This window comes from Zalophus californianus, chromosome 16 (assembly GCF_009762305.2).
Source record: "Zalophus californianus isolate mZalCal1 chromosome 16, mZalCal1.pri.v2, whole genome shotgun sequence".
NCBI classification, from domain to species: Eukaryota; Metazoa; Chordata; class Mammalia; order Carnivora; family Otariidae; genus Zalophus; species Zalophus californianus.
In genome coordinates, this window is record NC_045610.1 from 20,133,752 (window position 1) to 20,146,114 (window position 12,363).

The 12,363-nt window shown below is 47.9% G+C and overlaps 1 protein-coding gene across 7 annotated transcripts in view; it reads left to right on the plus strand.

The window, feature by feature from the left end:
- ADAP2 (ArfGAP with dual PH domains 2) overlaps positions 1-10,239 on the plus strand; it is a 29,477-nt gene extending 19,238 nt beyond the window's left edge. For 3 of the 7 annotated variants that reach the window (XM_027567976.1, XM_027567972.1, XM_027567975.1), the window contains 3 exons: positions 2,034-2,096; positions 3,593-3,670; positions 4,393-5,528. In XM_027567976.1, coding sequence (XP_027423777.1) covers positions 2,034-2,096; positions 3,593-3,670; positions 4,393-4,707 — 456 coding nt within the window. In that variant the 3' untranslated portion in view covers positions 4,708-5,528. Of the gene's footprint in view, positions 1-2,033; positions 2,097-3,592; positions 3,671-4,392; positions 5,529-5,549; positions 8,597-10,110 lie in introns of those variants that run through there. The other 4 variants (XR_003515346.2, XM_027567974.2, XR_003515347.2 and 1 more) reach the window with 4 other exon arrangements.
- The last annotated feature ends 2,124 nt before the right edge of the window (positions 10,240-12,363 follow it).

Sequence of the window (12,363 nt, forward strand, 5' to 3'; positions counted from 1 at the left end):
TCCCCTTTGGGATGCATAGCCACCATCCCCAGTGTCAAGGGGCTCAGGATTTGGACATCTCTTTTTTGGGGGGTATCTCTTTCTCACCCCTTTTCCCACTGAAATGTGCAGATGATCCCTAATGTACTGTTTACAAAGTGCTTTTGAGCCCATTTTATCTTGTATTCCCTGTTATCTAGTAATCCCTTGTAGTAGACAGTTAGGCGGAGTGATTATTCCCATTTTACTGATGAGAAACTGAATCCCCAGAAGGTCAGGTGAATACTCAAGGGTGCTCTTCCCACTCTGATGTGCTCCCTTTGCCCTTTTGTGTTCTGGTCTTGGGAAGGCAATGGGATCTTCTCCATTACAATTCTAACAGGAGCAGTCTGCCTTCTGTGGCCAAGGTAATGGTGATCCTGAGAACTTCATTATGGTCATCCTCAGATTTGTGGGGCACCCATCTACATCTCTCAGGTGTGTGGGGCAGAGGCTGCTGCCTTGAGCCAGGAGGCTCGGGCTCTCACGATGCTCTGTCGCTAACTCACTGACCGCTGCGGGTCTCATCACTTCCCAGAGCATCTGTTTCCACATCTGTCAGATGGTGATTGGGTCATCTTCAGGGTCCCTTCCAGCTCCGAGGTGCTATGGTCTGGGGTCTGCTTTCCACCCTGCTCTAGGAGGATTTTGTAAATGATGGGGGCGGAGACACCCTATTCATCCCAGGACTTTCTTGTTCCAAACCGTTAGACCCTCCTTGAATGCCTAAATGCTCCTAAATTCCAAGGTTTGCAGGGAGCTAAGTTTTGGGAACAGGCGTCCTCTCCAGGCCTGGCAGTGCACGGAGTTGGCAACTCTCTGGGAGCGACTCCAGCCAGGCCTGTTTCAGGACCCTCCTGGTCTGCCGAGTCAGCACCCAGCAGGAGCGAATGCACAGTCTGCGGGCAGGGCGCTGTGTGTGCTGAGTGCGGACTAGAGAGGTCACAGGACAGACTCCCAGCCTTCGTCATCCGGGCTGGCTCTCCAACTTTGCTGACCTCTGCAGAGGACATTGGTCTTTGGCCAACTCCTCAGTGTCTTCTCGCCTCCTCTCCTCTCCACTCCCGTGTCTCTGCTGCCTTTCTTCCCCCTGCGGCTAGGGATGGCCTGAGGTTCTGGGCAGCCACCTGGACCTGGCTCAAGCTTGGGGATCCAGAGGCTAGACACCTGGGGAGTTCCAGTGGGGTGGCGGGGGCGGGGGGAGTCCCAGACTAAGAAAGGGGTGGCCTCCGAAGTCAGAGAAGCTGATGTGTTACCTGGGGCACGTCACCTCACTGCTCTGAGCCTTGGTTCGCTCATCTGTCATTGTGGGGACAACACCTCCTTTCCAGGGCTGCTGTGAGACTCGAGAGAGCCTCGGCTTCTAGGACTCAGTCAGTGAGCAGCGCTCCATCCATGTGCTCTTCCTTCTTCCGGTTGCTTCCCTAGGCCGAGACTAGCATGGCCCTGGCTCGGGTTCAGATTCTTGCACAGTTCAGGAGTCTTCCTTCCAAATGAAGGAATTAAGGCCTATAGAATGTATTTTGGGGCCAGGGGAGTGGTCGAGTTTATCTTTTTCGGCCCACAGTTTTCTTCCTTTCGACTTCCCAGACTTCACTTCCCCTTTTCCCCTGCCCTGGGCCCAATGAAGATAATAATGTCCACCTCACAGGGTGGGTGAGAACTGCACCCAGAGCTTGACACACGTAGACCCTCAGAATATGCCCCCTGACACCAGGAGGGTTTCCTCAGAGCCTTGCCTCTGTCTACCTCCTGGGGTTGCTGAAGGAATCCTCAGACTAACTCCTTAAGCCACGATTGGGCTCTGCTGGTGAGCTCCGCAAACATCTGAGATGCTGTCATCTGACTGTTGAAATGTTAATATTGCATCCAATACCACATTCCAAATATAACCCTGTGAACCACATCCTTCCCCATTCCAAACTTCCCCTATGTTGGGGAGCCAAGTTCAGTGGGGGACCTTGAACCCTTGGCGTATGAGTCGGGGGATCAGTGTTATATCTCCCTTCCCCCAGCTCGTGCCCCTCATCACCAGGAAGTACCTCAAACAAGGCTTCATGGAAAAGACTGGTCCAAAGGTACGTTCCACCGCTCTCTGGGGGACTTACACGGCCCTGGTTCCAGTGGGCAATAGGGCAGAATTTGGGAAGTGGGAAAGTGGGGAGCCAGACGGTGGGAAGAGGGAGGGAAGGGAAGATAACCCAATGTTTGTCAGTTCCTGGGGCAAAAGACCAAGTGGAGACTGGTGAGCTGGTGCGTGGTCCAGGATGGCTACAGGTGCTTCTGATCCGTGGGCATCCTCCTTCTTTATCGACATCACAAGCAGCTTCTTTCCTCCTTTTTTTTTTTTTTTTAAGATTTTATTTATTTGTTTGAGAGACAGTGAGTGAGCAGAGGGGAGAGGTGGGGTAGAGGGAGAGGGAGAAGCACATTCCCCGCTGAGCAGGGAGCCCATGCAGCTCGATCCCAGGACCCTGAGATCATGACCTGATCCAAAGGCAGAAGCTTAACTGACTGAGCCACGCAGGAGCCCCAGCTTCCTTCCTCTTTCTTCCTCTTAAGTCCGTCTAACTGACCCCACTCCTAGGAAAACATAGCTGAAAAGGGACTCTTTGGGGCGACAGCTTTTGCCCTTTCCAGAACCCGTGTGTGCTTTGTGCTGGGGGCCTACCAGGACTGTCCAAGTGAGACAGGGGCTAGTGACTGGTCTGAAAACACACACCTAGGCCCACACATGGTCTCACCCCTTCCCAGCACACACACCCTCCCTCCAGCTCAGCCTCTGCCCTCCTTTGCTAAACCTGCCCCAACTCCCAGTGCTGCTCATTCGCACTTACCTAGGAAGGAAGGGAAGGCTGGCTGCTCTTGGGCATCCCTTGGAGGGTCCGGAGGGGTGACAGCTCCTGCTGTGAGAGCACCTGGGGGCGGGGGGGGGGGGGTGCCCAGCCTGGATGCCTAGAGGGGCGCAGCTCCAAATCAGAAGTCTGGCTGGAGAGGGGAGGAAGGGGGGAAGGGAGGACAAGAAGGGAAAGCAGAGGGAACCTCCTTAAAAAACTCCCAAAGCAGCGGCAATCCAATGCTTGCTTTTTCTTTTTTTTTTAAGATGTCTTATCTTGACAGGATGGATGTTAAGACTGCAGGGAAAGGTGTTAGGCAATCAGTGTGAAAAAGAAAGCCTCTGGGCAGCTCAAAAACAAGTCAAAGCATTGCACATTTTGTTTTCTGCCTTCACCCGCTGATGGCACGGCCACTCCCCAAGGGTTCCCGCCAGGGGCTTTCTTTCCCCTGACCTCGGTTAGAATTCCACCCAGGCCAGCGCTGTCAGCACCGCTGAGCCATCACTGCTTCTGACTTCCACTTCCTTTTTCTGAGACTTCTTGTCTGTAGCCCTTCTTCCTACCCACAGCAGCACCCAGAGGCACAGGGTGCAGCCAGCGGGGGGGAGGAGGGGGGGAGGTGGGCAGAGCCTCTGGGAGGAGCGCTGGGGTGGCTGCTGGCTAAGGGACTGGCCAGCTCTCTGACCTCTGTGCTCCCCCGCTTGGCTGGCCCTGGTTTGAGCTTCCCTCTTTTGCAGCAGAGAGAACCTTTCAAAAAAAGGTGGTTTGCCCTGGATCCCCAGGAGCGGAGGCTGCTCTATTACAAGAACCCACTGGTAAGAGCCACTGCCGGCCCCTTTTCAGTACACCCGCAGACAGAGGTGGGGTCTGGCTAGCCGGGGACCGTGGGGAAGTGGCAGTGCGGGAGAAACCTGGTGAGGAACACACCTCCACTTTTGCTCGTCTCTGTCATCTCCTGTGCACAGGACTTCCTCTGTGTATCCAAAATGCTGTCAGTGTAGTTAAACATTGTAAAACATTGTAACACTTATATTTTACAATGTAAAATATAAATGTAAAAATGTAGTTCTTCCTCTTCCTGTCTCCAGGGCTCACTTCTCAAGGGGAGGCTAGTGGTTAGGACTGTGGGCTTTAGAACTTTCAGTCCTGCCACTTAGTGGTATGCTTTGGGCAGAGCACTTAGCTCTCTGTGCCTCAGTTTCCTCCTCTGGAAAATAGGCTTAATAACAGTGCCTTCCTCAGAGGTTGCCATGAGGATTATATAAGTTACTTAAGGTCAAGAACTTGAATTCTTGGTGCATAGCAAGCTGCCCATGATGTTAAGTAAGTATCATTTTAACAGATCACGTGTGTGATTTCTTTTATGGTTTTGTAGCCTTTCAAATTCCAGGTCCCACCAAGCAGAGATCCCCAGCAGAGACCCTCACTACACGCATGAAACACCTCTTCCTAAAATAGAGCTTGGGGGATGTCTGGGCTGCAGGTGCCTGTCTGCCCCAGGTGTGGCCTCTGATGACCAAGTGTCCTCTATCTTCAGGATGCCTTTGAACAGGGCCAGGTTTTTCTTGGGAGCAACGAGCAGGGGTACGGAGTCTATGAGGACCTGCCCAAGGGTATCCGAGGGAACCGCTGGAAAGCCGGCCTCACGATTGTCACCCCTGAGCGGAGATTCATCTTCACCTGCCCCAGCGAGAAGGAGCAGCGGGAATGGCTGGAGAGTTTTCAGGATGTCCTCTCCCGCCCCTTGACGCCCCTCAACCTCCTCAGTAAGATGCACAGCCTGAGCTTTGTTCTTTCGGCCAAGGGCAGAAGGCAGAACAGGGGCCTCACAGGGTTCAGCTGGGAGCCCTGAAGCCGGGGTCGTGGCTCCCCACTGTGCTTTTAACATTTTCTTCTCTTCCTGCCAAAGAAAAGTACAGATGGTGCACATTGTCGCCAGGAAGCCCTCCCTGTCCACATACAGTTCTTCTGTGGGGAGCTCTACCTCGTGAGCTACCCGCCCCCCACCAGTCCCTCTCGGCGTGAGAAACCCTGGCCTGTTATTATTAGCTACGGTCACACCCGCTGGGCAACCCCTGGGGTCTTGGGTTGCTCTCCACTCACAGAGGGAAGGCTATTTTTGGTGCCCTTCTTTTCTCTGTGTGGTCCCTTCTGTCTGCTTCTCTCCTCCTCCCCTTCACCCCAGATGTGTGACAAGTAGGTTTCTGTCTGCTGACAACCCTGTGAAAAATGGGAAGACATTCTGAGCCGGAGTAGGAAACTTCTGGCCTGGGGCCTGGTTTGGGGGCACCAGGAAGAAGTTCTGTGTTTGGAAAAGGACAGACGGAGGAGGTGACCCCACATGGCCCCTTAGGAGAAGCCCTTGTGCCCTTTGAGTCAGACCAGTATAAACCCACCCGCTTTTCACTTTCCAAAATCTTAAAGCCGAAGAGCCTGAGAAACAGACTTGGAAGTTGCTCGTGAAGCCCAGCAGCTGGTGCTTTTTTGTCCCTGCGGGCCTGCGTGTCTGACTCTCTGTTTCTGTGTCTCTCACTCTCTACTCTGGGGTGTGTCCCCTCTGTCTCTCACCCCGTCGGTTCGTTTTTTAATTCTGGTTCTCTGTCATTGTGCCCCTGTCCCCTTGCTGTCATTTCTTTCCAGTAGGACTACACTGGCACGATTATCACCTGAGCTCTCTTCTTGCTCCCCTGGCAGCCGCATCATCGGAGACTGGCCACAGCAGCAGGTGACCGCCTGGCTGAGGAGCTGGCCACTGGTCACGTGGAGCTCGTGGTAGGAAGGGCAAGTTCTCACCTCGGCCTTGGTTGTCCCGCAGCAGTGCCCCGCCGTCAGCAGCCATGGCTGGCCATGACTTCTGCCAAGACTGAAGCTTTGGCCTTTCCCTGCTGGCTCCCTGGGCGTTCCCACTGTCCAGCCCCGGCGGAGGCGGGGCGGGGAGGTCTTGGGGATCTAGCCCATGACCTCAAGGCCCCAGACCTCTGAATTGAAGACACTCCAACAAAGAGCCACCCACTGTGTCATGCGAGTGGCATGTTTGCTCAAAGAGAAAAAAAGTTGATTCCGGATCTAACCATGAGGAAGTAATCAGACAAATCCACGTGAGGGAAATTCTATAAAATGGCTGGACTGGACTCTTCAAAAGTGTCAGTATCATGAAAGATAAAGTAGTGAGGAAACTGTTCAACATTAAAGAAGGCAAAGGAGGCAACAAAATGCAGTTCATGATTCTTGACTGGATCCTGGATTTTTATGCTTTTTTTTTTTAAAGATTTTAATTTTTAAGTAATCTCTATACCCAATGTGGGGCTCAAACTCACGACCCTGAGATCAAGAGTCACATGCTTCACTGACTGAGCCAGCCAGGCTCCCCCCTGGATCCTGGATTTTTTAAAAAGCAGTTATAAAGGACATAATTGACATACCTGGGGAAGTTTGAATATGGATGTATATTAGCTAATCATGTTGTGAGACTGTTAACTATGTTGTATTTGTGTAGAAGATTGCTCATTGTTCTTGGTGGGTACATGCTAAAGTGTTCAGGGGTAAAATGTAATAATTTTTAGTCTACAGCTGACTCTTAAATGGGTCAACAAAGAATAAGTGTATGTGTACATGTATATAGTGTGTGTGTGTGTGTGTGTGTGTATAGAAGACAGGAAGTGTGTATACACACACACACACAGGGAGAGAGAGAGAAAAAGCGAGCCACTAGCAAAATGTTAGCGACCGAAGAATCTAGACGAAGTATAGATGGGTCTTTGTTGTCCTATTGGTGCAAATTTTCTAAAGATTCAAAAGTGTTCAAATTAAACACTTGGAAGCTGGAGGAAATTTTTAAAGAAACACCCACTCCCACTCTTCAAAAGCAGTGTGTTCTCTACATGAATCAAAACAGTTCTTGGGAAAGTCTCGTCTTTGTGCACATTTTAGAAGTGAAAACCCAGAGAATACCAAAAAAAAAAAAAAAAAAAAAAAAACCCGCCAAAAACACAAAAACCAACGTCCCAGTTGATTACCGTCCTACTCGGACGCAAAGAAGCAAGCCAAGGAGGCAGCTCCACTGGACCCCAGGGCAGAGAGTTCTCTAGTCTGCGAGCCAGCTCTGGCCTTTGCCACTAACTTGAAATGGTCAGAAACCTCATTCTCCCACCCATGTGCCTTGGTCTTCCTCTTTCAGATGAGGAAGGTGTACTAACTATTGAAATTCCATGGAAGCGACAAGTATTTTTGAGCCTCTCCCAGGTGCCAGGATCTGTGCCAAGCCCTGGGAATAGGGCAGGAACCAGATGGTCCCTGCTTTCACAGATGACAGACTGCAGCAAGGCAACCCTTACACGGGGCGGGACGATGCCATGAGTATTCAGAAAGGGAAGTACAGACCTCTGTGGGAGCCTGCAACATAGGGGTTCCCCTGAGGGGAAGAGGGGCGCCTCCATCCCCTCCAGAAAGTGATGTTGAAGTTGAAACCTTAAAGATATTTGGAGGTTAGTCAACAGAAAGAGGGTGAGGAAAACACTCATCTGAGGGCAGAAATTGTTCAAAGGCCCTTAGATGAGAAAGAGGAACTGAAAGAAATCTGGAGTGGCTGAAGTGTTAGAGAAATAGATCAGCGAGGTCCCTGCTCTATGACTCTTTGTCCTTCAAGTCACGTGCAGAACGATGGGGACCGAGAGGGTGGAGACCGAGAGGGTCGGGAGGGTGTTTAACAGAGTCTCTGCTTTTTATGGGGTTTTCCTACGGATCCCCCAGAGGACAAACAGCATTATTGGAGTGTCTTTCTGGAGGCTTCCTGACAGCCCTGATGGAGAAGGGGGTGCTTCCTCTTCTAGCCCCTGAAGCACCCTGAAAATGTCTCTTTCGGCACCTGCTGGGTTGTGTATTAAGGGTCAGTGTGCTCATCTGCCTTTTTCACTACCCGTGAGCTCAGTCTAGAGGGAAAGAAGTAAATAGGCAGTCAAAGCTACTTGGCATTAAGAAGCAAAGTCCATGATCAGATCTGAAACTTAGGAAAACAAAGAAAGTGTGGGAAGGAGGCGGAGAGACCACCTGGGAGGACACTGCATAAATCACAAGCCCCAAAGTGTCATTGTGGGCTTGTGTCTGAGACAGCACACCAGCTCTCCTTCCCACCGCTTCCTTCTTAAACATCCTTCTTCTGTTCAGAAAAGCAAGCCATACCTCTTACCACCTTAAACCTTACATTGCTCCAAGGCAATAAAAATCACTGGGATGCCAAATAAAGAGATAGTTTGAAATAGGAGTGACAAGCCTCCTTTTTAAATTTTATTTTTTACATTGTTCTATACTAAAATTGACTTTTGTACTGTTTTATAAATGTTAATACCTGTATGGATTCCTGTAACTACCACCACAATCAGAATAAAGAATGGTTACATCGCCTCAAACACTCCCGGGGCTACCTCTCCATGGCCACACTCTTCCCCTGCCACCTGCCAACCACAACTCTGTCCTTCATCAGCCCAGATTTATATTTTTGATGATGTCCTATGAATGGAATCATTCAATATGTAATTTTTGAAATTGGCTTCTTTCACTCAGTATAATGTCTTCAAGATCCATCCAAGTCATTGCATGTATCAACAATTATTACTGCTGAGTCGTAGTGCATTGTATGGATATGCCATGGTTTGTTTATCCCATGGAATAGTACTCGGCAATAAATATGAATGAATCATTGGTCCACGCAACAATATCCAGGAGTGGAGCGGCTGGGTCATTTGGTAGGTGTATGTTTAACTTTATAACAACCTGTCAAGCTGTCTGCCAGAGCGGCTGGACCCTTTCACATTCCCACTAGCAATGTCCAGGCACTCTGCCCAGAAGTCCCGTGCCCTACCTATGATGGCACCGAGCCAGGCAGAGAATTCCAGTTATCCCTACATCTTCACCAGCACTTGACATTGTCAGTATTCTTAATTTTAACAGTTCTAGTAGATGTGTAGTGGTATCCCGGTGGTTTTCATTTGCATTTCTCCAGTGGCTGGTGATGCTGAACATCTTTTCCTATGCTTATCTGCCAACCTTGTATCTTTGGAGAAGTGACTTTGTCCATGTCTCATTTTCTTTCCTTTTTTTTTTTGAGATTTTATTTATTTATTTGACAGAGAGAGAGACAGGGAGAGGGCAACACAAGCAGGGGGAGTGGGAGAGGGAGAAGCAGGCTTCCTGCTGAGCAGGGAGCCCAATGCGGGGCTTGATCCCAGGACCCTGGGATCATGACCTGAGCCTAAGGCAGATGCTTAACAACTGAGCCACCCAGGCGCCCCCATGTTTCATTTTCTAAGAATTTATTTATTTACTTTTTATTTTTTTAAACATTTTTATTTTTTTAGTTTTTTAAAGATTTTATTTATTTATTTGACAGAGAGAGAGAGACAGTGAGAGAGGGAACACAAGCAGGGGGAGTGGGAGAGGGAGAAGCAGGCTTCCCGCTGAGCAGAGAGATCAATGTGGGGCTTGATCCCAGGACCCTGGGATCATGACCTGAGCCGAAGGCAGATGCTTAACAGCTGAGCTACCCAGGCGCCCCCATGTTTCATTTTCTAAGAATTTATTTATTTACTTTTTATTTTTTTATTTTTTTTAAACATTTTAATTTTTTAATTTTTTTATTTTTTTTAAACATTTTTATTTTTTTATTTTTTAAAGATTTTATTTATTTATTTGACAGAGAGAGAGAGACAGCGAGGGAGGGAACACAAGCAGGGGGAGTGGGAGAGGGAGAAGCAGGCTTTCCACTGAGCAGGGAGCCCGATGCGGGGCTCGATCCCAGGACCCTGGGATCATGACCTGAGCCGAAGGCAGTCGCTTAACAACTGAGCCACCCAGGTGCCCCTATTTACTTTTTAAACAAAGATTTTATTTATTCATTTGAGAGAGAGAGACAGAACACAAGCAGGGAGAGGGGCAGAGGGAGAGGGAGAAGCAGACTTGCCACTGAGCAGGGAGTCTAACATGGGGCTCGATCCCAGGAACCTGGGATCATGACCTGAGCCAAAGTTAGACACTTAACTGACTGAACTACCCAGATGCCCCTCATTTTTTAATTATATGGGTTCTTTTCTTTATTGTTGAATTTGGGAGTTCTTTATACATTCTGGATATCAGTCCTTTGACAGACATGGGATGTGCAAATATTTTCCCCCAATCTGTAGCTTTTTATTCTCTTAACAGTGCCAGTGAAGTCTTCTTAACCCTGAGGTCAGGGTTTATGACTTCCTTTGTTTTTTTGCAGATTTTTGTTGGTGACAAAGTTTGGCATTAAAAATGGTGTGTTTGGCTCAACACCCAAAGAACAAATAATCCAATCAAGAAATGGGCAGAAGACATGAACAGACATTTTTCCAAAGAAGTCATCCAAATGGCCAACAGACACATGAAAAAGTGCTCAACATCGCTCGGCATCAGGGAAATCCAAATCAAAACCTCAATGAGATACCACCTCACACCAGTCAGAATGGCGAAAATTAACAAGTCAGGAAACGACAGATGTTGGCGGGGATGTGGAGAAAGGGGAACCCTCCTACACTGTTGGTGGGAATGCAAGCTGGTGCAACCCCTCTGGAAAACAGTATGGAGGTTCCTCAAACAGTTGGAAATAGAGCTACCCTACGATCCAGCAATCGCACTACTGGGTACTTACCACAAAGATACAAATGTAGGGATCCGAAGGGGTACATGCACCCCAATGTTTATAGCAGCAATGTCCACAATAGCCAAACTGTGGAAAGAGCCAAGATGTCCATCGACAGATGAATGGATAAAGAAGAAGTGGTATATATACACAATGGAATATTATGCAGCCATCAAAAGGAATGAAATCTTACCATTTGCAACGACGTGGATGGAACTGGAGGGTGTTATGCTGAGTGAAATAAGTCAATCAGAGAAAGACATGTATCATATGACCTCACTGATATGAGGAATTCTTAATCTCAGGAAACAAACTGAGGGTTGCTGGAGTGGTGGGGAGTGGGAGGGACGGGGTGGCTGGGTGATAGACATTGGGGAGGGTATGTGCTATGGTGAGCGCTGTGAATTGTGCAAGACTGTTGAATCACAGACCTGTACCTCTGAAACAAATAATGCAATATATGTTAAGAAAAAAAGAAGAAGAAGATAGCAGGAGGGGAAGAATGAAGGGGAGTAAGTCGGAGGGGGAGACGAACCATGAGAGACAATGGACTCTGAAAAACAAACTGAGGGTTCTAGGGGAGGGTGGAGGGATGGGTTAGCCTGGTGATGGGTATTAAAGAGGGCACATTCTGCGTGGAGCACTGGGTGTTATGCACAAACAATGAATCATGGAACACTACATCAAAAACTAATGATGTAATGTATGGTGATTAACATAACAATAAAAATTTTAAAAAATGGTGTGTTTGGGCTTATGTTTGGATGTTTTGAATTCATATAAAGTGGAGTGGAAATAAGGATGATGTTCATTTAATGACTTCTCCTGCCCCTAACTGGAAGGAATCCAGTAAGAGCAAAGCAAGACACTTGTAGATGTTAATGATGGTCGTACCTTATTTCATCCAGTGCACAAATTCAGGATCTTGTCCTTTCCCACCTAAATTAACATTAGAACCAGTGTCACAGGGATGTGTATTAACACATCTATTTTGTGTGTGTGTTTAAGATTTTATTTATTTTAGAGACAGCGCACATGGGCTGGGGGGTGGTGGGCCGAGGCAGAGGGAGGGAGGAAATTTCAAGCAGACTCCCCGCTGAGCACGGAGTCTGACTCATGTCGGAGCCCGACTCATCTGAGTCAGACGCTTAACCAACTGAGCCACCCAGTCACCCCTTAACACATCTATTTGAACTTAACAATGATGTCAGATTCTCTGACAGAAAATGGATATGACTTGCCTGACTGGTTTGACTTGAGAACTGGCCTTGCCACTTAGGTTATGTGGCAAGTATTTTGCATAAATTGGATAAGCTAAATCTGCAGCTCCCAAATTTTAAAATATATTTCAAGCCTAGAAAAGTATCTTTCCAAAAAAATATCAGATTGATAACGGTGTATTTAAATGAATAATATTCTAATTTTTCTAGCCCTTTTTGAGTATAACAGGTTTAACAAAGTGACTCATAAAAGAGTGGTTTAATTGATAGTAATTTGGTAAGCCTTGGCAAAGTCTTGTTAGCATACCTCTCAGAAAATGAGAAAGTGAATACTTCTTTTTTCTTTAAGTTTTTATTTATTTAATCTCTACACCCAACATGGGGCTCACACTCATGACCCCAAGATCAAGAGTCGCTTGCTCTTCCAACTGAGCCAGCCAGGCATCCCAAGAAAGTGAATACTTCTAATGATTTTTGAAATACAGGTAGTTTCAAATTCTTTGTACTCAATAAAAATTGAAGGAAAATCGAATCAATCTGGTCAGCTGAAAGATTACTAAGTAATTTCTGATGATGGATCACTGTGATTTTTTTTTTTGATCTCAAAGTATTCAACAAAATGTGTGACATTGTT